The 27,281-nt window shown below is 42.1% G+C and overlaps 3 protein-coding genes across 23 annotated transcripts in view; all 3 read left to right on the top strand.

Moving 5' to 3' along the window:
• Positions 1-27,281, top strand: part of Dg (Dystroglycan) — a 542,469-nt gene that overhangs the window by 460,007 nt on the left and 55,181 nt on the right. For all 7 annotated transcript variants that reach the window (XM_065231765.1, XM_065231766.1, XM_065231770.1 and 4 more), the window contains 5 exons: positions 8,062-8,130; positions 9,535-9,672; positions 14,344-14,466; positions 14,536-14,768; positions 14,828-14,882. In XM_065231765.1, the coding sequence (XP_065087837.1) occupies positions 8,062-8,130; positions 9,535-9,672; positions 14,344-14,466; positions 14,536-14,768; positions 14,828-14,882 (618 nt within the window). The remainder of the gene's footprint in view (positions 1-8,061; positions 8,131-9,534; positions 9,673-14,343; positions 14,467-14,535; positions 14,769-14,827; positions 14,883-27,281) is intronic.
• On the top strand, positions 10,740-14,201 carry LOC135709401 (mucin-2-like). 15 transcript variants are annotated; one of them, XM_065231701.1, is made up of 5 exons: positions 10,740-10,780; positions 10,838-11,749; positions 11,855-12,010; positions 12,197-13,627; positions 13,766-14,201. In XM_065231701.1, exons 1-5 carry the CDS (start codon positions 10,774-10,776, stop codon positions 14,188-14,190), a joined length of 2,931 nt encoding a protein of 976 aa, XP_065087773.1. In that variant the 5' UTR covers positions 10,740-10,773; the 3' UTR covers positions 14,191-14,201. The 15 variants fall into 15 exon arrangements, with proteins under 15 accessions (XP_065087773.1, XP_065087772.1, XP_065087775.1 ...); XM_065231700.1 differs by having other exon boundaries at positions 12,197-13,486; positions 13,613-14,201; XM_065231703.1 differs by having other exon boundaries at positions 12,197-13,471; positions 13,613-14,201.
• On the top strand, positions 17,615-19,407 carry LOC135709515 (general odorant-binding protein 45-like). The gene has a single exon (XM_065231912.1). It carries the CDS (start codon positions 17,912-17,914, stop codon positions 18,716-18,718), a length of 807 nt encoding a protein of 268 aa, XP_065087984.1. The 5' UTR covers positions 17,615-17,911; the 3' UTR covers positions 18,719-19,407.

Consider the following 27,281-nt stretch of genomic DNA (forward strand, 5'->3'; position numbering starts at 1 on the left):
AGGCTCCGTTATGCAGAACTCTGCACGTGAAAGCCTCATACTGCGCTTCGATGAGGTTGACGATTTTATCCGGGACTCTCTTGCGTCTCAGGGCACCCCACAGATTCTCGTGATTGAGACGGTCGAAAGCTTTTTCGTAGTCAATGAATACCAAATAAAGGGACTCTTGGAATTCATTGACCTGCTCCAGGATGATGCGTCCACACAAGATCTTCCGGCACGGAATCCTGCCTGCTGCCGTCGGAGAGTCGCGTCGATCTTCTCCTGTATCCGATTCAGGATAACTTTGCACAGAACTTTGAGAACAATACACAGTAACATGATGCCTCGCCAATTGTCGCACACAGTCAGATCCCCCTTCTTTGGGACCTTCACTAAGATTCCCTGCATCCAGTCGGCCGGAAAAGTCGCGGTGTCCCAGATATTACAGAATAGTTGATGCAACATTTGTGCGGATAGCCTGGGGTCAGCTTTGAGCATCTCTGCTGATATGCGATCGACCCCTGGAGCCTTGTTGGATTTCATGCTTCGGATAGCTGCTTCAATCTCCTGCAAATGGGGCCTCTGAATTGACGCGAGTGATGCGCCGCACCCTAGGCGGATCATGCCGAGATGTTGATGGCTGGTTGGCCGTCGAAACTTGAAGAAGTTGTTCGAAGTGCTCAAACCAGCGTTTCAGCTGGTCAGTGGGGTCGGTAAGCAATTGTCTAGTCGTGTCCTTCACTGGCATCCTCGGGTTCATTCTTGCTCCACTCAGGCGTCGTGAGATATCGTAGAGGAGGCGTATATCGCCAGTGTTTGCGGCTTTCTCCCCTTCGTCGGCCAGGGAGTTCACCCACGCTTGCTTGTCCCATCTGCAAGAGCGCTTGACTTCCTTCTCTAGAGCCGAGTACCGTTGACGGGCTTCGTTCTTGGCTCCTCTGGTTCTCGCCCGCTCTATCGCGGCTTTTGCTTCTCTACGCTCCTCAATCTTCCGCCAGGTTTCATCTGTGATCCACTCTTTCCTCTGGGTGCGCAGCTCACCCGGCATTCTTGATGGCCGTCCATTGTTCTTCTACGCTGCCACCTTCTGGAACGTCCGCAGCTCGAGTCTCAAGTTCTTCAACCGCTGGATCTTCAAGTCGGCGTGTGTTGAACCGCCGCCCGATGTGGTCGATCTGATTTTCGGTATGTCCATCACGGGAAACCCACGTGACTTTGTGCACTGGCCAATGGGGGAAGAGCGAGCCCCCGATCACCATGTCGTTATTGCCACAAAATTCTGCAAATAGCTCACCGTTCTCGCTCATTTCGCCGAGACCATGGCGTCCCATGACACGCTCATAGTCCGTGTTGTCGGAGCCGATCTTCGCATTGAAGTCGCCAGTGTAGATCTTGATGTCACCCTTTGGAACCTTTTCCACGACGGCATTAAGTTGACTGTAAATATTCTCCTTGTCCTGTAGCTCGGCAGCATCGGTTGGCGCATAACATTGGATTATGGTAAGGTTACGAATCCGTGTTCTAAATCTGGCAACGATTATCCTCTCATTAACAGGCTCCCACTTGATGAGCGCAGCACTTGCCTGGACGCTAAGTAGGAGACCAACTCCATGATGGCGGGGAGCGTTTTCACCTCGAATACCAGAGTATAGCAGTACCTGTCCCGACGGCAGTTTGAGTTCTCCAAAGTTTGGCCAACGAACTTCACTCAGTCCCAGGCTTTCTAGCTTCATGCGTCGCACCTAGTTAGCGAGTTGTGACAGTTTACCCTGCTGGGCTAACGTCAATACATTCCATGATCCAATTCGTGTCCGTTGTTTTGCGCTAAAAGTCGTTGCCGTTAAATCAGTTCGATGTCTTTCTCTGTTGGTTTCTGTAACAATTGTAAAGGTTTCAGAGACAGTAGGTGGTTGGCCTAAGGTCTCCTATCCGCCGTGATGGGGCTGCCATCTTAGGTGTAGCTTCCGGGGAAGAGCATTTCTTATTTCTTAGCCGCTGGATGCCAGTCAGACGCTGTTTAAGCCGCACCTCCATGGTGAACAGACGCTCGGGTTGGCGAAGCATTTCCTCTATCACCGTGCTATGGTTACCGCGCCAGTGTTCGCGTCGCACCTCCTCACTCTGCTATTGTCGGATTGACAACATTGTCCAGGCTACGCCAACCAGCTGTGTCCATGCTGGCAGTCTTTTGTGATCATATGACTCGTGGAGGCGTGAGGTAGGAACTTGTGAGGACCGGAGCTAGGTATATCGCTCCTTCCAGATTGTCACTCACCATTTTGTAGCCCAAAAACAATTCTAATGGAATTCTGAAAAAAATTTCAAGGCAATTCTGGAAACAAATCCATCGGAATTTTGGGAACGAATTCCAAGCGAATTCCAAAATAATTTTGGAAGAATATTCAGGGAAGGCTGGAAATCCGTGTAGAGATTTCAAAGACAAATTTGGAAATAATGACATGGGACTGCTGTGAAGAATGCCAAAGGAATTCATCGAATGATCAAATGTAATTCCGAAAATAATGCCAAAGAAATTCTAAGCAGAATTCAAATTTGGAGAAATTTGAGAGAAGTTTAAAGGTAATTTCGATATGAAATCCAAAGCAGTTCATGGAAGCATTCCAAGGGAAAATTGAGAAGAAATTCATGGAAATTTTTAATAGTATTCCAAGGAAAAATTATGCGGAAATAATTAGGGAACGCCGAGGATAATTGCTAGGATATCCAAAATATTTCTTCGCATTCCAAGATATTTCTAACCACAATTTCTAACCGATGGAGAATTCCGAGGTTATCTAATGCTAAGGAATATTCCAAGTTAAGGTACACTGGGACAAGTAGCAATACGTTTGTAAGTTGAAACGGAAGGCGTCCCTCTTAGTGGAAGTGACATCAAATATAACTGGACAAATACTACATGATACGGTTAAGTTTTTAAAAACAATGCTTACTTTAAATTTAGATTCTATAGATTGGAGACACTCGGATCATGTCAAGAGGCGATCAATGAAATTCTGTGATCATTAGCACCGTAAAACGGGGTTACATTGATAGTTTTTTAAAGTATATATATATTACCTACCCCACCCGTGTCCCCTCGAGATCGTCAAGTCGACGATGACAGGAGCACATATCGTGGTAGGGGTAAACAATAGTTGCAATTTCCAAACCTACGACTGGATGCCTTCCTTCAAATAACAATTGAAGTGCGGTAAAAATCGGTAGAACTGTTTCAAACACACAGTTGGTACTTGAACGGGTCGGTTTTCATCTCTTTTTGCCAGTGGTGGCGGGGGGGGGGGGACACCCCTCACCATCCCTCTCCAAAGGGGGAGTTTGGTCAAGAGAGATGAAAAAACCGATTTGTACCTTCCTTAAAAGTTGTCCTAGTTCGCTATTCTAATATCTATACACAATCTTCACACTGCCGTACTCTAACGGAACTATCAACTCTATGCTTTCATCTACTCCATCTATCGTATAAAAATTACCACTACAGTCTGTTATTTGAAATTAGCATCTTCAACTATGTAAATCGTTGACTTCACGTAGAAGTAATACTAAAAACATATAGTCAAAATATATTAAATATTTTTTACAGAAATGAATGTTTTTCCTATTTTATATTTTCAAAACAAGTACTGGGGATCCAGGAGTTAATAAGTTAGTAATATGTTTAACGGAAATTAAAGCATTTGCACTATTTTTTTTAGTTTTGTGACCGAACTTCAGTTTTTTTTATTTGGAGTTTCTTTGATAATGCTCGATGAATGTAGAAAAAAATGGGTGAAATTCAAACAATTTAGTTCTTGAAATATGAAACTTCAAATAAGTATATAATCAGAAAACATCATAAGCAATAAGAATTGAACATTGAATTTGTGATGACTATATCGGAAGTACATTTCATAAGTGGTGGTTTGAGTACTTTTTCAAACAGGCGAAAAACACGAAACTTGTTTTTAATATGTTTGTAAAATATGGAACACATACTATATAAAAACTATTTACAATATCAGAGGAATTAACCTACGCTACAATATGGAGCCAATGTTTCAAATTTGGAAAAAGCGCAGTGAGTAAATTTAATCTTTTTGTTATACTATCAAAGCTACCCGCATTATCAAAGATACCCCGTTTTACGGTACCTTTTAAAGGTAGTCTTTATAGAATAGTGATCTTAGTTCAATTTGTAACTATTCTAACTATTCGGTTCAATGAGTCTTGACCTTACCAAAAATGGTTAAACAACACCATGTATGGACAAAACAACTATTTTGAATGGTAATGTTTCTTAACAACCCATTATTTGTAAGGTTCACTTCCAAAGAACCATAATACATAAGGTTAAAACTTTATCACACAAAACGTTTATGTATAGTTCCGTAACCATTTCAGTTAAAGTTTAGCAGGGATTATAAATTATTTGTAACCATTTTCGGATAGGTCAGGTTATGATTCGCGTTTATGCGGGTAAACAACCGATTTGGATTGGTCTAATGATATTCGTCCTAATGATCCATCACTAAAAGCCTTAATGATGGTGACGAGTGGAACTTGAGAGGAATTGCTTGGTTTAATGGCTTTTTCAGTTTTAACCTTAACTACTTAGAGTCGTTAAACCAAGCAAGTAAATTGCCTTCTTTTAAAACCTGGCTACGCCCATGATTAATTTTAAATCTATAGCAATCGCACCTCCCTGGGACCTCCCTTAGCTCAGTCGGTAAAGGCACAGCTACAAAGCAAGACCATTCTGGCGGTGGCTGGGTTCGATTCCCGGTCCGGTCTAGGAATTTTTCGGGTTTGAAAATTTCTCGACTTCCCTGGGCATAGAGTTATGATTGTACTTGCCACACAATTATATTAATGCAAAAATGGTACAGGCATCAAAAGCTCTCAATTAATAACTGTGGAGGTGCATCTAGAACACTTGAAATGCGAGGAATAAGAAGAAGCAATCGCATCTGGAAAACACGTAAATTACACGTGTAGAAGACGATGGAGGAAGACGGCCACCCTAAGCTTGAAGTAAAATTTAACCAAAACTGTATAAAATTTCCGCGATATATTTAGTGATTATTTAGGCTTAGAGTACTTTCCCTAATTAGATTGATTTTCAGAAAATTTCCTTTTCATTTGATGATGTTTTATCACGAATCAAAAGCAGACTTAATATACATGCTGAGTTGGCCACCCGTTGGCCACATGGAAGATATCATGATCCTGGCCATATAGATGCTTAGTGCCTTCGGCAAAATTACACAGTAGGTCAAGGTGGATAGCGACCAGTAGAACAGAATTTTCTCACTATGCGGTGCAGATGTGCAAGTCAATTTCCTGTATAAAATATATCTTGAGATCTTTACTATTAAGAATGGTTCCGTCTTCGGGAAAGATGTGATCAATGTCTTCAAATTTGTGGGTTAGTTAGATCAGAATTCTCTCACTACGTGACACTAGTTTACGTGTGGACTTTTCATAGATGGTGAGGATTTCAGGATATAGCTTATAGATACAGAAAGTTCACATGTTCACTAGCGCCGCGTAGTGATGGGATTCATAATTTACTTGTGCACCATTACCACTTGGAATGCCTTGATCATCTTACATATAATGCCAGTAACAGAAGCTTTTTAGAAGTCCTGAACCTAGTTTTATGAATTGACTACTTTTACGGGTTCTGCATACGTTGCTGACGTCTGATGACGACTTGTGAAACAATCGATAGAACTGTTTTCGCTCATCGGAGGTACGTGAGCAAATAGGCGATCATCTCTTTTGCCAATGGTGACGGGGGGAGATACCTCTCATCATCCCTCCCCCAACAGGGGAGTTTGGTAAAGGAGATGATCAACCCGATTCGTGCATTCCTCAAAATTGACCATTGCTCGCTTTCTACTCTCTATATACAATTTTCACACTGTAGTGCTCTGACGGAACTTTCATCTCTATACTATCATCTCCACATCTATCGTTTAAAATGACCACTTGAAGTCTGATATTTGACGTCAAGCATCTACAACTATGGCAATATTGTTATTTACTTTCGGCTTACCCCGACATATGTCAAACTGTAAAAGCTTCTGTTATACCCCATAATTTAATGAAAATCGTATATTTTTCACAATAAATACATCCAACAGACATGTGTTTTCCTTAAAGTAACGTTACTTTTACATGATAAATTATATGATAGCTCTAAAGCAATAAATTCAGTAAACAAAAATTAACGAATGCAGGCCGCCGTCATGCGCAAACTATTTATACTGTAGCAAAGAACTCTGCAGCATTAATTTGCAAGAGTAGATTGTTTCAATAAGCAAAAGAGTGGTCGTCTTACCCCGGGTGGCCATCTTATACAGTCGTCCCCTATTTTAGCTTGTCTGTACACATATGTTCAATAATGAAAAACTACAAGAGAACAGCCTTCTGGGGTTGTACGCAATGGTGACGCAGGACTACGTGGCCTTATATAATAAATCTTATTTGTTAACTGCAGCTGGAGCTTGTGTTTTGTTTGAGAATAGGAATTTGAGCGGGGTTCTCTCTGTTTATACTCTTCAGTATGACGCGCTTGACATCGATGGCCCACAGCGACTCACGAAGAGCTACTGATTCCGATCAATAGCGGTGTGGCTTCTTCCTACTTCTATGGATGCTCATGTGGGCTGCAGCTCGCTGCTTTTTGTTGTGTACTGGAGAACAATGTTCAACGCCACTTGCCGAAAGCACTGCTGCTGCCTGTTGATGCCGACGACCGGACATCACCACACACGATAATTGGAACTAAATCCGATCAGCGGTTGAGGTCAACCTTGATCGCTAGGACCGGAGAACACCACCACTCACCACTAATTCAACTTTGAAATCGTTTTTCGCAGGCAATCGGTGATAATTTTAACTATCATAGCAACAGTTGCACATTCGTGAAATTTTCAATAGTGACATTTTGACAAATGATAAAGTCTTTTAACAGATTGATTGCGATGCGTAGAAATATTTCTGATCGATTGGTGATAAAATTATTCAAATTGGTCCAGGGGCAGCTGAGTTATTAACGTTCAAAATCTTTCATAATTTTGTTACATGTTCCATTTTAGGTTTTCACAAAGTGTACCCCCATATAGAAATCACAGACGTAGTCCTACGTCAAAACATGATTGCAAAAAACCGGCTCATGAGTGAGAAAATCATCTGTAAGCCATTCAGATCTGAACATTTAACAGAACGCTTCCTACCCCGCAATGGCCAAGTAGGCGGTTTGGCCCAACACCGATAACACGAACAATAATAATAATCATTATTGGACTGTTTTTAAACATTTCGAGTTAATTTAATCTGTATTTTCGAGATATTGTTAAAATAATTCTAAGGGAGTTGTAAAGATGTTTTGAGATTTTGAATCCAAAAGATTCAACGAGAAAGCTGTCATGATGGTGGCCATTTATCAACTCTATCCTCAGTATGTCGTTAAATAATATGTTCCATTCCAAAATAAGCTATGTTACCTATAAAGCAAACTTTATATTACTTGCCGTTTTGTGGGGCGGTGTATGTGAAATCATCGATATTCATACTAGTAAGAATTTTGATAAATCTAACCCATAAAATCCGCTGGATTGTCGAAATTCAACCACCGCAGAGCTGTGGAGTCTACTAATTATCGACAATCATTTGTTTCGACATGATTAATTCCGATATTTACAACTTGTTGATACTTCCCACTTTTCCGGCGGCGGCAAACTAGAACGCGTAACCAGATATCCCGTGTGAACGAGCCCGTTGCCGCAGAGGTACCTCCTAAGCCCCAAAGGCCAACCATGAAGCGTTAAGATATTCAAATTTATTCTCTGGCTTTGGCTGTGACACAAGCTCGTTCTGCCTTCTAATCGGAGTATTTATTAACGGTACTCGGACGCTTGACACCTCTCGCTCGGTTGCTTTCCATGGTAGTCTGCTGCTCATCGCATATGTGCAGGGAAAAGTCCTCTCCTAATGCGCCCAAACGTTGATATTGATTGCGATGGCGTCCAGATTTAATTAATTGCTACATTTTACTTCTTTCTCTTTTTTCCACAGCCAATGCCAGCGGCAGAACCACTGGACGTAGTTAGTAAAGCACAACCCATCAAATCAATTTACTCCAAGGTAGGTGGTAGTACAGCTCAATTTGTAATTTATTACCCTGCTGTTTGCGTAGGTTCTGGCCTTTCCGTCCGTCGGCGCCTTCGTCTTTGTCGTCGTCGATCCCAACGACAACGGCGACGGTGACGACGGCGGGATTTTCAAATTGATTCTGAGTTGATACCAACCAAGTCGAAGGCTGACAAAGGCGCCATCAGCTGCAGAACCAAGTCAAAAGTCTTAGTCCCTGCATTGACGGCAGAGGAACCAGCGACGTTACTCTCTCACACTGAGGAATGATTGATTACCCAGGACTTTGATCCTTCTTGGGTCGTGCATCTGAGTATAATTCATTTTCCTTTTTAGCCTTTTTTCTGTGTATAATAGAACAACCAGGAAAACGGCTTTGTTTGACAAGTGTTCTATCTTCATTATGTCCCCTGTTGGTTTCGTTTGTTCGGTTTTGTGCGAGATTACCTGGTAAAAGTGACATTGTGAACGTGAAGAATAAACTTTTAGAGAAATATACACAATTATTTTTTTTTCCTTGATTTGTTTTCCGTCGATCTTGTTTTCCGTGCTGAGCATCAATACTACCGACGCCAGGGAGGCAGCTTCCACACCTGGACCCTACCTATCGACTTATCAACTCATGAACCAGGGATCAACGGCTTTACTTCCCTTCCGAAGGAAGGCGTGATCAGAGATGTAATGTCTCATAACATCCCGGCGGCGCCGACTGGGATTAAACCCAGGCTTCTGGGATGAGAGGTAATCACGCTTACCACTACACCACCGGCGCCGCTTAATAAACAATGAATGCACTTATTGAAAATAAGCCTTCTTTTATTTTTGAGCTATTACTTCCGACTTGAGCTTTTACTTTGCCTTCAACTCAGTATTCATTGAGTACTTGACCATATATGTTAAGATCAGTCTTATCCTATAAGCAAATTTACATTCTAATATTATGTCTATGTCCAACGAAATCGCTAAAATTTTCATTCAAAAAATCCTGTCCCGAACTGGAATTTAACTCACCCCTTTCAGCAAAGGCTTACTGTGAAGCCTCACCTTAACTTTGTTCTAGGCTGTGTCCGATAGGTACTCAAACATAAAATGCATACTTCCCAACAGCCCAGCGGCGCCGGTGGTGTAGTGATAAGCGTGATTACCTCTCACACCAACAGGCGCCGCCGGGATTTTCTGAGACATAAAATCTCTTCGGAAGGGAAGTAAAGCCGTTGGTCCCCGGTCCACGAGTTGATGGGTCGATAGGTAGGGCCCACGTGTAAAAGCTACCTCCCTGGCGTCGGTAGCATTGGTACTCAGTACGGAAAACAAGATCGACGGAAAACAAACCAAAGAAGAAGAAAATCCCAACAGCCTGTTCACGCTCATTCTCTCTAATGTTTCCTATTTTTCAAGGAAAAAGCACAATGTCCACCATCGCAAAGCAGGATTATGCTGTCACTGGTGCTCCGGTCGCACAGCTGGGACGACATCGTCGAGAAGAAGCGTCAAAAGGCTATCAACAAGCTGTCCAAGTTCTTCCTGATTCCGAAGGTAAGCTCCCAATTCCAAAATGATGGATTAGTATACTCGCCCTAGAGGGAATATCCCCGTGGGAATCCTAGCAAGCTTTCCACGAATTCCGAATGCTGCCTCTATTGAAAAATTTCCGTTAATCTCTGAAACTCGTCACACGACGCAAGATCAAAGTGTGGCTCAAATTGTAGCGCCTTAAGATAAAGCGATTTTTGTCATCAACGATGATTTCACGCAGTAATGAAACGGTTTTATGCCCCTCAACGAATGGGTTTCAACTCGCACACGCGTGCCTCCACTAATGGACCCTACCTATTAATCATGATAAAATAATCCAATTTGTGTGTTTCTTCTACTTTTGCTCGAATGCAACTCGGCAGAGCGGTCGTCGTGTTTGTTAGTTTTTTTTTCGATTGGAGCGCAGTGGATGTGTCTCTGTCCATTGATAATGGAACGAATATATGAAGATATAGGCCTGTACATTCGATTTCAATCCGGTTCACTGATCCTCTCCATCTTGTTATATAGCTATGTTGAAACTTTTTATATGTGATGCGTGTTTCGGTGAGTGTTACGATAGGTGGGTCCAAAACAAAGGAAAATACCGCCATCTAACTATCAAAACGTTCCAGGAAAGGGATCTTCAAAAGAATCTTGATTATCAAACAAACCAGAGACCACCGAAGAAGACGCCAAATGGGCCAATTTTCTATCAAGAAATATGCAGGTCAATTGCACGCATACATTTGTTTTTACTTTTTAAAGTTGGGATTCACAGTGAATCACGATAAGAAAAAAATAAACAATATGGAAAGAATGAGTAGGCAAACCATAACTGCCCTATGACACAAAACAATTAAATTGCTTCACTATTTATGCATATGCATTGATGCGCAAATGGAGTGTCACTATTTTAATCGATATCCAGTATCATTAAGTAATTAAACTTTCTAAGCGGAAATATACAAAGTCACGTTGCTGGTTGTCGGTTGATACATCATTATCAATAGCACTTGAAACTCACGTTCTGGATATGATAAACTATCTAGTGCTCTCCAATAGTCTATTCAGTAGCTCAAATTACCTTCAAGTGAACACCTGCAATTAGTGAAACCAAAAATGACCTGTAAGTTTTAGAATTTTCATTTAACTAAATTATGATAACTTATGGATTTGCCTTCAGCTTCCCAGTTATGGATCCCAGCTCTTTTCTCCCTACTATCGACATCGGTAGTACTCAGTGAAAACGAATGCTCTTACAATGTACAATCTGCGGTGCAAATGTTGGCACATGCCGAAGATTGTGAGAAATACATTACCTGTGCTGGACAAATAAAAATCGTCCAATCATGCCCTGTAGGCTCATTCTGGAACGTGTTGGAAAAGACATGTTCATCAAACATTACCACAGTGAAATGTAGAAAGAAACGGAAAATTACGCTGATGAGCAAACTCGACATAAGGACTGCTTCGAACTCCGACGTAGAACCATCCATGTCTTGTGGCGAAAAATCTGGCCAGTGCCCAGCCGTATTTGATCCTACGCATTTGGTTCTGCGGCCACATGAAAACTGCGCAAAATACTACCTGTGTATTTCGTTCCTCCCGGTGGTACTATCGTGTCCCGTTAAGTTACACTTTAATCGTGAATCGTGTCAGTGTGACTTTCCTGAGAATGCCAACTGCGGTTTGACAACAACGCAAACGGAGTCCACTCCGATGGAAACAGAAACAGCTCCAACGCAATCCGAAACGGCATCAACTCCAACGGAAACAGAACCTGATTCGACGGAAACGGAGCCTACTCCGACGGACACAAGTCCAACGGAAACAACTCCAACGGAAACAAGTTCAACGGATACAAGTCCAACGGAAATGGATACAACTCCAACAGAAACAGAAACAGCTCTAACGCAATCAGAAACGGCATCAACTCCAACGGAAACAGAACCTGATTCGACGGAAACGGAGCCTACTCCGACGGAAATAGGTCCAACGGAAACAAGTCCAACGGAAACAAGTCCAACGGATACAAGTCCAACGGAAACAAGTTCAACGGATACAAGTCCAACGGAAACAAGTCCGACGGAAACAAGTCCAACAGAAACAGAAACAGCTTCAACGCAATCAGACACGGCATCAACTCCAACGGAAACAGAACCTGATTCGACGGAAACGGATATAACTCCAACGGAAACAGGTCCAACGGAAACGGATACAACTCCAACAGAAACAGAAACAGCTCCAACGCAATCCGAAACGGCATCAACTCCAACGGAAACAGAATCTGATTCGACGGAAACGGAGCCTACTCCGACGGAAACAGGTCCAACGGAAACAAGTCCAACGGAAACAAGTTCAATGGATACAAGTCCAACAGAAACAAGTCCGACGGAAACAACTCCGACGGAAACAGATACAACTCCAACAGAAACAGAAACAGCTCCAACGCAATCCAAAACGGCATCAACTCCAACGGAAACAGAATCTGATTCGACGGAAACGGAGCCTACTCCGACGGAAACAGATCCAACGAAAACAGGTCCAACGGATACAAGTCCAACGGAAACAAGTTCAGCGGATACAAGTCCGACGGAAACAAGTGCAACGGAAACGGATACAACTCCAACAGAAACAGAAACAGCTCCAACGCAATCCGAAACGGCATCAACTCCAACGGAAACAGAACCTGATTCGACGGAAACGGAGCCTACTCCGACGGAACCAGGTCCAACGGAAACAAGTCCAACGGAAACAAGTTCAACGGAAACAAGTCTAACGGAAACAAGTCCGACGGAAACAAGTCCAACGGAAACAGAAACAGCTCCAACGCAATCCGAAACGGCATCAACTCCAACGGAAACAGAATCTGATTCGACGGAAACGGAGCCTACTCCGACGGAAACAGGTCCAACGGAAACAGGTCCAACGGAAACAAGTCCAACGGAAACAAGTTCAACGGATACAAGTCCAACGGAAACAAGTTCAACGGAAACGGATACAAGTCCAACGGAAACAGAAACAGCTCCAACGCAATCAGAAACGGCATCAACTCCAACGGAAACAGAATCTGATTCAACGGAAACGGAGCCTACTCCGACGGAAACAGGTCCAACGGAAACAAGTCCTACGGAAACAAGTTCAACGGATACAAGTCCGACGGAAACGGCTACAACTCCAACAGAAACAGCTCCAACGCAATCCGAAACGGCATCAACTCCATCGGAAACAGAACCTAATTCGACGGAAACGGAGCCTACTCCGACGGAAACAGGTCCAACGGAAACAAGTCCTACGGAAACAAGTTCAACGGATACAAGTCCAACGGAAACAAGTCCAACGGAAACAAGTCGAACGGAAACGGATACAAGTCCAACAGAAACAGAAACAGCTCCAACGCAATCAGAAACGGCATCAACTCCAACGAAAACAGAATCTGATTCGACGGAAACGGAGCCTACTCCGACGGAAACAGGTCCAACGGAAACAAGTTCAACGGATACAAGTCCAACGGAAACAAGTCCGACGGAAACGGATACAACTCCAACAGAAACAGAAACAGCTCCAACGCAATCCGAAACGGCATCAACTCCAACGGAAACAGAATCTGATTCGACGGAAACGGAGCCTACTCCGACGGAAACAGATCCAACGAAAACAGGTCCAACGGATACAAGTCCGACGGAAACGGATACAACTCCAACCGAAACAGAAACAGCTCCAACGCAATCCGAAACGGCATCAACTCCAACGGAAACAGAACCTGATTCGACGGAAACGGTGCCTACTCCGACGGAAACAGGTCCAACGGAAACAAGTCCAACGGAAACAAGTCCGACGGAAACGGATACAACTCCAACAGAAACAGAAACAGCTCCAACGCAATCCGAAACGGCATCATCTCCAACGAAAACAGAATCTGATTCGACGGAAACGGAGCCTACTCCGACGGAAACAGGTCCAACGGAAACAAGTGCTACGGAAACAAGTTCAACGGATACAAGTCCGATGGAAACAAGTCCGACGGAAACGGATACAACTCCAACAGAAACAACTCCAACGGAAACAGAATCTGATTCGACGGAAACGGAGCCTACTCCGACGGAAACAGGTCCAACGGAAACAAGTTCAACGGATACAAGTCCGACGGAAACAAGTCCAACGGAAACGGATACAACTCCAACAGAAACAGAAACAGCTCCAACGCAATCCCAAACGGCATCAACTCCAACGGAAACAGAACCTGATTCGACGGAAACGGAGCCAACTCAAACGAAAACAGAAACAGCTCCAACGCAAGCCGAAACAACTTCAACTCCATCAACAGAGCTCCCCACCACTTCCACAGAAAAGTCCACTACTACAACAACTAGCATAGCTTCGAGTAGCACTACTGCCGAATCCACCACTACAACTCCCGCAACGGCTACCGCTACTGCGAAACCTCCCATGGCCCAGGAAATAATAGTTGCAGTTGGCAAAGCCATGAATGTTGTGAATAGCCTGATGGATATATTTTTCAATTATGTTATATAGTGGTAACTGATCTGTGCTAATTTATTCGTTAATAAAGTTGTTTTTTTTTTATTGAATATACCTGTTACTTATTTTGATGACTTAACGCCACACAATTTGAGTGTCCATTCGCAGTTTACTTTAACCTAAAAAAAATGGTCTTTTCTTCCGCAGGAAAACTTCATAATCGATGACGTCAACCGCGTGGAACTTCACGAGATGGCAGCAAAGGCACTGCGACGAGGTCGAAACAATCTGAACAGCAACAAGCGGAAGCAGGGACGTGTTGGATTTTTGGTAATTAGTACAGCTAATTCGTAGCATTATCGTAAATTTCAACCATGTTGTTCTCTTCTTCCTACGTAGATTGGCTGTGGAAAGACGATTTTCCCGAGCGAGAAACTGATTGTTAATACCATCGCTCAACAGATGAAAGAGCGAGCGCTGGATGACATTTCCGGATTAGACTTTGGTTGGTGGTCCATCTGGACTTGGCAGTCAGAGGACAATCTACCGCGGCGGGTGAAGCGGCAGAACGATCAGGATGAATACGAGAATGATGAAGACTACGACTACAACTACGATGATGAGGATGAGGCGTAAGTCAATCGAAACTGGGAGATTGATTGAATTGTTCACATGTTCCTATTTATTTCAGTGAGCCCACCGAGGTTCCTCAGCACGCTCACCGTCACCATCATGGAGACACCTCGGTAAGTTTGATTGTTCCTGTTTTTAGATTGGGTCTACTTTCCCTCACAAAACAGTTAAATTATTCTCATCTTAAAATAGTATTAGGAACTCACCCTCGATACTCATGTTTCATTTTCTAACATTTTCCAATAGTAGGATGCATCATATAAAATCATTAAACTCTCGACCACACTCGCATTCATCGTCCCATTCCATGCATAATCACATTTTCAGATACTTTCCACTCTCTCTCTCTATCTCTCTATGTACAGGTTTCACATTTAGAGCATTTCATGTTTCACTTCCCCTTCTTTACTTCTTCACCCCCATTGCCCTAATTCCTCCGAGTGTCTGTTTGGGTATGTGTGTTTCGGGTTAGTCACTAGAAATTTCAATTTTTTGATCTACTACTACATCCTCATCCACTAACCTTTGTGCCCCGATTGCCACCATCACCTATCGGACTTTGACATTTATGTGCAGTTTCATTTGAAATCATATTGATTCACTAAAACACAAGACTTCCACCATTTTTTTTTGTCGTCTGGTACACAATCATTTTACTTGGTTTTTTTTTCCTCCTGCATCATTAGATTCCATAGGAGTTGAAATTTTATGCCATATATCTTTCATCATGTTCAGGATTATTTGGTTTGGTATAAAAGATCATGTGTCAAAATTTTAATAACAAACGAGTTTATACCAAATCAAATTAGTTCACTTCTGATTTTAGTTCTCCCACTATAAGATAGATTATTTTTCACTGTACAAAACACCACCTCTACACAGGAAATGCGTTTGAACAGTTGTTTGTTACTAAACTAATTTAATTATTCAGAAAAAAGACAAACCTAACACTAGATAACCAACCAAATATCAATAGGACCATTTCGGTAATGTTTAGTTGTTACTCAAGCATTTCGTAAAGTCGAAAACTGTTTTGTTCATGTTTCTCTGTTATTTAACCGTTTGTTTCATTTCATTAGACTCTACTAATCGAGAGACAGTCCTGTTGTACAAATGTTTATTGTTCTTGTTACCGTTTTTCGCCCGCGATGCTACGAGGAAAGCTCATTTTCAGATGCTTGGGGAAACTAATTCTACAACACTTGTTATGTTAACAATCCCATCATACAAAGTGGTACAATTTGGCACCATCCCTAGAGTAAGCATAACTTCAAAATTAATCTACCAGCTCGGTTCCAGCTCGCTGAAGGAAGCGAACTACGAAAATGCCAACCAAATTGCCACGATCTCCGGACTAGATATGTAGTCGCATCATATATGTATGTCAGGTGCCATTCACTAGAAATGAATGCGAATGTTTGCAGCCTTTAAAAGCTGGGAAGCATTCTGTTTGGTCGGTCGTTCGTTCCTTCGTTCGTTCGTTAGTTAGTTCATCTGAAACACAATAAACTTTTCACACATGACTGCAAGCATATATACCTCATCGTTTTCGTCATAACTTTTCCAACACGAAACTTGAACTATTTAGGTAGGTTGATTGTCGCAACCGTTCGTGGAAGAGTGAAAGCTTTCTATTATCCCGACACAGAGTAGTGAAGAAAATATTTATGGTCTATGAAACGATTATGTCAGGACCATAACGGTAGGATGGAAGGATGACCGTGATATTGCCTTCCTGACGGGAGATATAGGGCAAAAGAGGAAGTCCGTTTCCCCTCAGTCGGCTAGTGAAGCCCCTTCTGCTTCATCGTTGGCAGCTTGAGTAAAACCTAATGTGGGATGCTTAACATTTCTGCGTGCATTATATTCATATAGCAGGGTAGTAGTACTAGTAAAGGTTAACTTCCACACGTTAAGTGAAGAATGAGGTCACGGATACTCACTGGAATGTCGAAAACGTTCGCAATTTTCAATTGCAAAAAAACCAAATCCACTTGAAATTTGCGCTTGCGTTTATTCTTGCTCATATCGATTGCAAATTGAACTCCACATGTACTCCGGTTCTAAAGTTTGACTTTTGGAACGCACTAAACAGGAAGGGTTCGATGACCTGCGCTGCAGCTGCACATCTGTCCAGTGTGCTCAACTTCAATCCACTTACCACTTGATGCACTCGCTCCAAGTATGCTTCCCTATGCTCGGTAACGCCAAGTTGAACATATAAATGGTCCCACAGTAATCCCGCATCATCATCGTACAGAGCAATGGCTTTTGCAACACATCGCACAAAGCACGGCTGTTGACAGCTATTTTGCAAGCTACGGTTTCCGTATCGGTACTCAGCCACAACCGCTCGTGAAATATCTAGTTTGTCCGCGCAGTCGAACATAGCCTGTGCACCCTGGATGTCCGTGGCTGGTACAAACTGTTCTCGACTGAAGAAATAGTTTCCAAAATGTTGTTTGTAGCAGTTCATCGACCAATACGCTTGAGCACATTTATCCGCCGCTAGACAGTTGTTTGCCACTAGATGCAAGCAGGCCTGCACTCGAACGTACGCATCGGCTGGATGATCTTCCGGTGTGAAGTACTGCTGGAGTGCAGAATGACGAACCCCGGTTTGATCATGCCACGCTCGTATTCCTGTGAGGATGCATCGCATGAAACAGTGCGTATACGGATCGTCGGGGAAGATCAACAGCTGGTATTGCGCATATCGATCCTGGGGAACTGACAGATCACGAGCACAAACTTCTAATGCGTGATAGAATGGTGAATCCTGCAGCAAGCCACTGTTACCTGCCACTCGGATGATCAACAGTATTAACAGGGGCAGCATGGTGAAACGGGTGCGCTTAGGATACTTATGGCGCCCGAAAGGCTCCCGACGGGAGTTATATATTGCTGGCGACGACGTATTGTACAATTAACCGTTGAAGACGAAAAACAACTCACTACGTGGTTTACATCACCGTGTTTTGAAAATAGGCATCATAACCATAAGCGGTTATGCGTGGTACGTGCCGAAATACATCACCTTCCCGTTAAGCGCATCATCCAAATGAATTCACCTTCCGCGTGACGATCTTATAAAGCCTGGGTTGAAATCTGGCACTACAGTTAGTCCTACACGAGAGCTAAAATGCTATCGATTACAATTGCAATTTTTCTCGCTGTTTTCGTTGCTTCCGAAGTAATCGTTATACCACTCGATCACGCCATAGAAACCTGCGGCCGTGATCTCCAAGTGTGTGAAAGTCGTCTTGCGTCGTACCGAGCGCTTACCTTCCCGGATGACCGGGACACGCAATGCTTCGTCAAGTGTGTGCTGATCGAACTTCACGCCTGGTCCAACCCCCGGGGACTTCTGAAACATTCCACGATTCAGCAGTACTTCATTCCCGATTCAGCCGACTGTGATTACGAAGAGCGCACTCGACGCTGCCTGGACCAAACCTTGCCAAATTGCATCCCCGGAGACAGCTGTTCGCGAGCGTACTGGTCGTTTCTCTGTTACAAAGACAACTATGGCAACTTGGTAAGACAGCTAAACCAATTCATTCCACCAACGGAACTGGACATCAGTCAGCATCAGCTAGATTGCGTAGATATCCTCAAACTTCCGCGAGAGGAACTACTGAATTCAGCTTCTTTAAACGATTCATCGAATTGCTATGCACGGTGCTTACTGCTGCGCAGCGAAATCTACACTGACGAGAACGGCTTGGATTTGGATCGACTCTATGTGCTGGTGGGATACAATGCTAAGAAAAAGGCATTTTTGGAATACGCTAAACAGTATCTGGCCGCAACTTCATACGACTGTCAAACGGACAGGTGTCGTGCTGCACAGGTACCTTACCAACTTTTCCACGAACAGCTGGTGCATATGTTCCGCACCGACGGCACGAGGGACATTTCCTATGTCTTTGATGTGAATAACGTATGAAGGAATAAATAATCTTTCACAACCCGGCACTGACACATAAATCTAACGCGAAAGAAAAGTAATTTAAAACCGGTATAATCCAACGACAAACTGTCAAAAGATCATATTTGCTTTCGCAATTTGTTTATCGTTTGGTAGTCTTATATACTCAATGAGCAGGGAAATGTAAAATGACATCTTTGCAGAATGCAACTCCTTTCAAACCATACTATGTACGTCTGGGGAAATTGGAACCCTTTGCCAGAGCGTTCGAGTCGTTGGAAAATGCAAAACCCAAACCACAAGCTACGGGAGTGGGAATGCGAATGGTATTTGAACAAGTTGAAATTCGAATCGCTGAAGTGTGCTGCTGTTGACTTGCCTTGCCTCTTGTCCGACACCGTCTTCCAAATTATCCTTCCTTTCACAAGTGAAACTTGACTGTGAGAGAGGACTCCCATGTTCAGTGGCAGCGGTGGTTGACAGTTTCTGTAAATTAGCATGAATACACACGACGATGGAAGCGACGGCGTTGGCGTCTTGGAAAATGCAAACGACAAATTGGATCCCGCTTTATCCTATATAGCACTGATTCAAGTGGGGGGAAAACTTTGCAACATGTCTTTTCTCTACAATGAGTGCAGGCGTGCGTGAAAGTGGAGCTAATTTTCTTCGTTCAGGACTAACGGCTAGGGAGGTGTGTAGATTTGTACAACTTGTAAATGTATTTAAATTGCACCGGGAGTTGGAATAGTGGTAGTCGGAGTTTTACAAAGAATAATTAAAAATTCTCAAATAATATGTTACTGATTGATTCATTTTTCATATATATTCTGCCAGAATATGCATCGACATAATAAGTTTCATGTACTTCGTAATGCCTTTATAGCTTTGCTCAAATAAAATCAGGAATTAATTCTACTAAACATAACAGGACCAATATTTCAAAATAATTTATCTCATATATCTAATCTAATCTAATCTAACACAACATAGCCGGTTCTTGAAAGCATCCTCGCAAATGATGGATATACCTCCATTGTCTATTTTTTATATGTTACATATCACAGATGCGCAACACCCTACTGTGCAGCATTTAAGGGGTAAGATGATTCAGGAAGATCGAGCCTGTTTAAATCTAAGATTAAAACACGATGCTTTAGAATCCAATAACTGGATTGAACGTGGACGTCTCGTACCGTAAGTTCCGTTGTTATGTTATTTATAAATAGTTGATCGTTGGAAGTATCAAGTCTAAAAAGGTTTTGTGGTCCTCAATTTTCTTTTGGCGGTTGGGACATGATCACTAACTCTATTTTGCTTATGATTTTAGCGCTTTCTGAATAGAAAAGAGAAGAAGGAAAGTTAAAAGAAAAGGGAAAAGAAGCTAGCCTTGTGAGCAGCTTGAATCGGATATCTATGTGTGTGTGTGCGTTTGAGTTTATGTCTTTAATACAACTCCCACTGGAGCAATATGGAGAAAATCGTGTCTGCATTACCAAAGGATTTGAATGCACACCAGCAATGTCTAGACCCCAGCACACAGCTTGATGTCAAATATAAATTAAAATTGTTCGAAAAATTATATAATAGGGGAAATGGCTCTAATGTTGGCCTATGGACCTAAGATTGGGCCCATCGCTAAAAATCTGCTATTTATCAATTTTATCTAGATGACCGCGTCATTGGGACGGTACTTATGGATATTTTTGGTCGCTTATGGATATTTTTGGTCTATCAAAAAGTTCATATTTTTTACCAAAAGTTCTTGTTCTACAATTTTTGTGGCATTTCGATCAGAAGTGCCGTTTCCGTTTTTGGAAATTGTCAAAGATGCCATTTTGAACAGAAATACAAGATCCAAAAATTTCAGATTTTAGCAAAAATGTGAACCAACTATGCAAAGTTTCATGCCAATCGGAGAAGGTTGAGTTTTTCCGATTCATCATTTAACGAGGAATTAATCTTCCCGTAAGGAAAAGCAGCTATATTTTTACTTTAATTACGGAATAATCACGCAGTATTGGAAAAATATCAAAAAATCAAATCTCACCAATGCATAGGATCATGCTTAATTTTCGTAGACAAAAATCAACAAGCAAACAACTGCGGTCAAGCAGTGATATCGCAGCTCGGAATATCAAGCTAACAAAACTCACCAGCTGCAAATCTCACCAAACTGTGGTGAGATTGGTTTAATGATTTTTGCTTTATACCCGAACTCAACCGAAGCTTCCATAACGGCTGGCAGCAGTCCCTTCGTGTCTGGTGGAGAGTGAAGAGTAAAAAGAGATAGCAAACCATACTTTCTCTTTCTAAGAAAACGATGTGCAACGGAGTCATTTTTGTGTCGAGTCAGCTCTCTGCTTGATTTTTGCACGTTTTGAATTGTCTCGCAATATCAAAGGAGCTTGTAAAATCAATATCAAGCATGATATTTTATTCCCATATCACGCGTGATATTGAGAGCGTATGAAAGCGGAAAAATATTATTTGATTGATGATTTTGCCAACACTGTAATCACGTTTACCCGTTGTTTTGGGAATAATTTTCGTGTAAGTCATTGTGTTTCTAGTTATCAAGTCACGATGAACATTCCTCCTGTCAAACATGACATGGCTATCGTTTGTTTCGTCCGTCAAGATCATCAGTTCATTTCATTTGAAACAAAGATTTTTTTTTTCAATTGACGCAATGAATGACTCGAAAAGTGCTTCCTTCGTTTCTTTCACTTTCACTTCAAATCGGAACTCATTCGACTTGTCACGCGTCTCGTCGTCGGGTATCAAAATATAGTATCCGGATAGTATCCGCACAATATAAATTGTTATTTTATATTAAACGAAAATTAAATTACCGAGGCCATTCTGAAGTCCAAGATGGGTATTTTTGGAACGGGGATGACGCGAAGGTGCCGAAAATCTATTTAAGACGCTATTTTGAAATCCGAGAAGGTGACCATCGGGCTCAGGTTAAGTCTAAAATGGGTATTTTCAGAACGTGAACGACACGTAGATGCCGATAATCGGTATTCGACGCTATTTCGGAATCCAATATGGCGGCCATCGGTTTTCAGAAAAGTGTCAAATACACTAAGATATGGGTTTTTTTCCGAACGGCGTTGATACGGAAATTGGATATTCGATGCCATGTTGTAATCCAATATGGTGGCCATCGGGTTTCGAAAAAAGTGTCAAATACCCTAAGATATGGGAATTTTTGGAACGTAGAACGAAAATCGTTATTCGATGCCTTTTTGGAATCCAAGATGGCGGCCATCGGTTTTCAGAAAAAGTATCGAATACCCTACAATATGGCTATTTTGGGAACGGGACGACGCGAAAATCGATATTCAACGTCATTTTGGAATCCAAGATGGCGGCCATCGGGTTTCAGAAAACGTGTCAATACCCTAAGATATGGATTTTTTTCGGAACGGGAACCACGCATAGATGCCGAAATTCCAATATGGTGGCCATCGGTTTTCAGAAAAGTGTCAAATACACTGAGATATGGGTATTTTGCGAACCGGAACAACGCGTTGATTTGGAAATTGGATATCCAATGCCATTTTGGAATCCATCGGGTTTAAAAAAAAAAAGTGTCAAATACACTACTATATGGGTATTTTCGGAACTAGGACGACATATAGATACCGAAAATCGATTGTCGACACTATTTTGGAATCCAGTATGGTGGCCATCGGTTTTCAGAAAACGTGTCAAATACCCTAAGATATTGGTTTTTTTTTCGGAACGGGAACGATGCATAGATGCCGAAAATCCAATATGGCGGCCATCGGTTTTCAGAAAAGTGTTAAATACACTAAGATATGGGTGTTTTCCGAACGGGAACAACGCGTTGATACGGAAATTGGATATCCGATGCCATTTTGGAATCCAATATGGTGGCCATCGGGTTTCACAAAAGTGTCAAATGCCCTACGATATGGGTATTTTCGCAACAGGGATGACGCGTAGATGCCGAAATCGATATTCGACGCCATTTTGGAGTCCAAGATGGTGGCCATAGGTTTACAAAAAAAATGTCAATATTGATCGGGATTTCACAGTATTTATGAAATACGGGACCCGTCATGGCGTCAAATATTTATTTCCAATCTGAAGACCACACCCCGATTTCAAAATTACCCATATTGATGGGTCGGCATAAGTATGTCCCCCTTTTTGTCTGAAAACGGAAGTCTTTATCTTGGATTTGAAAATGGTGTCGAATATCCATTTTCATTCTCTATACGTCATCCCGATTCAAAAATACCTATATTAATCGATATTTGACAGTATATTCCACGTTTTATTAAACTGGAAGCCGCAATATTGGATTTTAAAATGGCATCGCATATCGATTTTCGATCTTTAGACGTCACCCCAATTAACAAATACCCATATTGATGGGACGGTGTCAGTATTTCCCAATTTTTTCTGAAGTCGGAAGTCGCCATATTGGATTTAAAAATGGCGTCGGTCATCGATTTCCAGCCTCTATACGTCACCCCGATTTCAAGAATACCCATATTGATAGGTAAACGAACCGTACAGATCTATGCGCATGAACCGAGTGAGCGTGAATTTGGATCGAACAGCTTCGCTTCAATGCGAACGTAAGTTCATTTGACAATGAAAGACGAGATGAACACGTGAGCCAAGCCAAAACAGACAGCATGAAAACTGATCGAAAGTGGTTCTGTTGATGTTGAAGGGAATCTGCTCGAAGAGAAGACAGAATGGCTTTCAATTGAAAGTGATGGTTGACAGCTTCGTCGTCGCTTGACGATTTTCGATTGAAAGTGGCTATGTTGGGCCCTGATAGAGACTCTATGCTCTATTCTAACGGATAGCCCACCACTCACTAAAGGTGTGACATTCCCCAGAGCATTAATTTTAGCATCTAGCATTTCTCAAAAACCTTCAAAATATGCATCCTCTCATGATCTTGTCAGGCATGGCAAATCATTTACATTCATTTCGTGCATTCATTTACATTGATTTATCTTTAACTTTTTCCATCAATAGAATTCCGATCGATGATGTATGAAGCTTTTGTAAGTTTTCATGTTAGCTACAAGTGTTGTCAATAATTCAAATCTGTACCTCTTATGCATGACAAACTACAGCGGGCAGAACTTGTTATTATTTTTCAGTGAATGTAATTTACATGCACTGAAAAACAATAGTGGGTTCTGTACGCTCTGGTTCATCATGCATAAGAGATACAGATTTGAGTTTTTTTTTACAAAAGTTGTAGCTACCGTATGCGTGATAATGTTTGCAGCATTGAGCAATGTCAAAATTTAAAAAAAAATCTCAAAAATGTCGTTTTCGAGTTTTTTTTTTATTTATTCAAAAGGGGGATGTTTCTCAGAGTCTTAAACTAGGTTAATCATCGATCGAGTTTCCACTTGCTGCAATTACGGTCTCCACACGCTTCCGGAATGCACGGCAGGTGCTAATAATTTAGTCTGGATCCATTTCTCTCCAGGTACGGGTCAATGTTTGTCTGAGGCTTGCTGTACTCGGGTGGCGTTTAGAACAGGCCTTGGGCTTCATGACGCGCCATATTGAGTAATCCAGCGGATTAAGGTCGGGGCTGGATGGCGGCCACATATCCTTCGCCCAGAACGGAAGATGTTCCTGCAACCACTTCTGAGTGCGGTTCGAGGTGTGGCACGGAGCCCCATCTTGTAGAAATACAACATTTGGCTTTGGACCGTACTGTTCTTTGATCCACGGAAGAACATACTTACTTAAAATCCCCATGTAGACCTCCGTGTTGACCTTGTCGCCTGCTGGAATGAACACCGGGAGCATTGTTTTGCCAACGGAAGCCACCAATCCAAACACCATAACGCTAGCAGGATGCTTGGTCAGATACACGTTCTTGTGCTCATCGGCCACGTCTTTTACTGGAAGAGAACTAATATACCGGTTGGTTCTGGAATTTGATACGGGATCGACGGTAAACATGCTCTCGTCGGTGCACAGGATTACCGGATTTTTTCGCTTAAGGAAGTTCAAGATGTTCTTGCATCGTTCGACTCGTAGCTCCCGGATGCGGTTGGTAATCATGTGAGTTTATTTCCGTGCCCTCGACTTCGCCCCGCAATCTTCCTTTACGATCTTCCGTGCCGTAAAGTCACTGATCCCGTGGTCCTTTGCCATTTTCCTTATTGAACGCACTGGATCCACCCGAATCTTCCTTTTGATAGCAGCGATAACCCTCGGAACCCGAGCTAACCTCGGACGACCTGTATCCACCTTCGCGGATAGTTGTCCTTTCTTTTCTCGGTCTAAAACCCTTTTGACGGTCCACCGGGATACTCCCACGGCGATTGAAATGTCTTTTTGCGACATTTGCACGTGGGACAAATCACGAATACGCTGCCACTTCGTCATGGTGCAACTGTCAAACTAAGTAAATCATTTTCTTTTATACTCAGCCTACTACGGTATGAGCTATAGGTTACGTGCATGCAAAGAAAACCAAGGCATTGTATGCACAGGTGAAACGGGAACCTTATTTGTACGATGGTGCAAACATTATCACGCATACGGTAATATCAAAACCTGCAAAAGCTAAACACATCATTTCATGAAATTCTGTTGATGAAAAAAGTTACGGGACTGATATTTCATGTTTGTAACAAAATTAACTTATTTCTATGCCTAGTAAATAGGAGTTGGGCCGAATACTCGCGGCTTACCCGAGGTTAGAGGGGTACATTGAAGGATTGGATCAGGGGAGGAGCTTGGGGTGAGGTTTCGTTGTCTCATCAGAGCGTTGTCCCCAGTATGAACGGTAGGGCGGATCTAGCCACCCTAGTCACCTTCGCCAAAAGGAAGATCTTTTCTTGTGGACAAACTCTTCCGAAGAGTGCATAGTTTTCAAGATACAGATTTTTAACGTGAAATTTTGCGATTTCAACCATAGTGCACCCCCTGTCCATATAACATATATGGAACTTCTTCCAAAGTAACTGGCCCCTTTTTTGTATTGCCTCAGTGGTATAACTGGTATAGTTGGCCATCGATCTGTCAAAATAAAAATTTCATGATATCGACACTGAGCGTTCACAAGGACCAATGTTGAAAACGTAAGCAATGGCTTCTTTCGTAAATTTCTCCTTGTTCAAAGTCAATCCATGTTAGCCACCAATTCTGTCAGATAGATCTCCCTCTACATAATCATCGTGGTCGTTTACTTGAGTGGAAAAAGTAATCGTTAACGTTTGCGACATTGGCTCTTTTGGAAGAGAAGCAGATATATGGTTGCATGCTCAGTAAACATTGACGTTTTTCGACGACTCTGTATTGCAACTCTTTACTCCTATGGTAAAATTCCATAATCAGCTGTCAAACTGTGCATGAATCTAGCGAACTTTGTATTATATCTTCACTCCACCATAGTACCAGTGAAGCACCGTCTCTTCACGCAAAGCTTGACAGTATCTTATGGGATTTTCATAAGAGTTAAAGGGTAAGTTTTCGCGCACAGACTGACGTTTGCTGAAGGGAATTTACCCTAGGAGTAAAGAGCGATTTGTATATTATCAAGGTATTGCGGCCATTCTTTTTTCGACTTGCTCTACAGGGGGGCTTTTCAAAGGATTTTTTAACTATTATTTTCAAGTCGGTCAGATACGAATCAAAAGCGTTATTAACCAGTAATATTTTTCACTGTGCTTTTAGTAAGTCAACTTATGAATGTTATGATTTCAGCACGAAATATACTGTTGATGGATGTTAACATTTACATTTAAAAAAAGTCGTAGTTTTTCTGAAAAACGAAGCAATAAAACTAGGGTAACTGGCACACAGCTTTAGGCCCTAATGGTGCTCGAATTGACCCTATCTTAAATCCCCCCGTTCACTAGGTTTATATTACACATTTTAGCACAAATTTTCATTTATTTTACAATACAAGGTTCGAACATATGTTTAATTTAAAAATATATTTCAAATTTGATTTAGAGTCTTGGGTAAAAAACTGGACCACTATTGGCAAAACTAGTAAACTAACCCTACGCTAAATAGATCCAAACGATTGCTTTCGTTTGTAAATAGTGCTGAATCTTGATAGGAAAAATAGCCGTTCCTGGTAACTTCGAGACAGCTAGCTGGGAGTCTTAGCCTGGGACCTTAGCCATAGTGGTCGAACAAAGTTTATTAGGATCCTGTTTCGCCCCTCCTTTCCCTTTTAGATCAATCTTTCCACGTTTTTTTTAGTCCAAAGTAATTGGAGTAAATCTTTGTGTTGGCCGCAGTTGAGAAACATATGAAGGGTTGAATCCTTGGGTATTACAGGTATCAAAGCGCTCGATTTGATTTATCGTCCAGCTTACGAAATTCTTGCGAATGGAACGATGGTCACCTCAAAACACTGCATATTTTCAGCATATTTTATGCTGCTTCTCTCTGGACTTCAAAATGAATGCAGTAAACTACTAATTTACACAGTCATTTTTTTCCTCCTATGAAATGAATTCAAAGGTTGATGCAATTGGTTCCAAACAATTAGGAAAATTTTAACAAAAAAAATTGCACATACATTCTTCTTCTAAGTTTA

Source organism: Ochlerotatus camptorhynchus, unplaced genomic scaffold, assembly GCF_037179485.1.
Source record: "Ochlerotatus camptorhynchus isolate MF236.1 unplaced genomic scaffold, CSIRO-AGI_Acam_v1.1 ptg000361l, whole genome shotgun sequence".
Lineage (NCBI taxonomy): Eukaryota > Metazoa > Arthropoda > Insecta > Diptera > Culicidae > Ochlerotatus > Ochlerotatus camptorhynchus.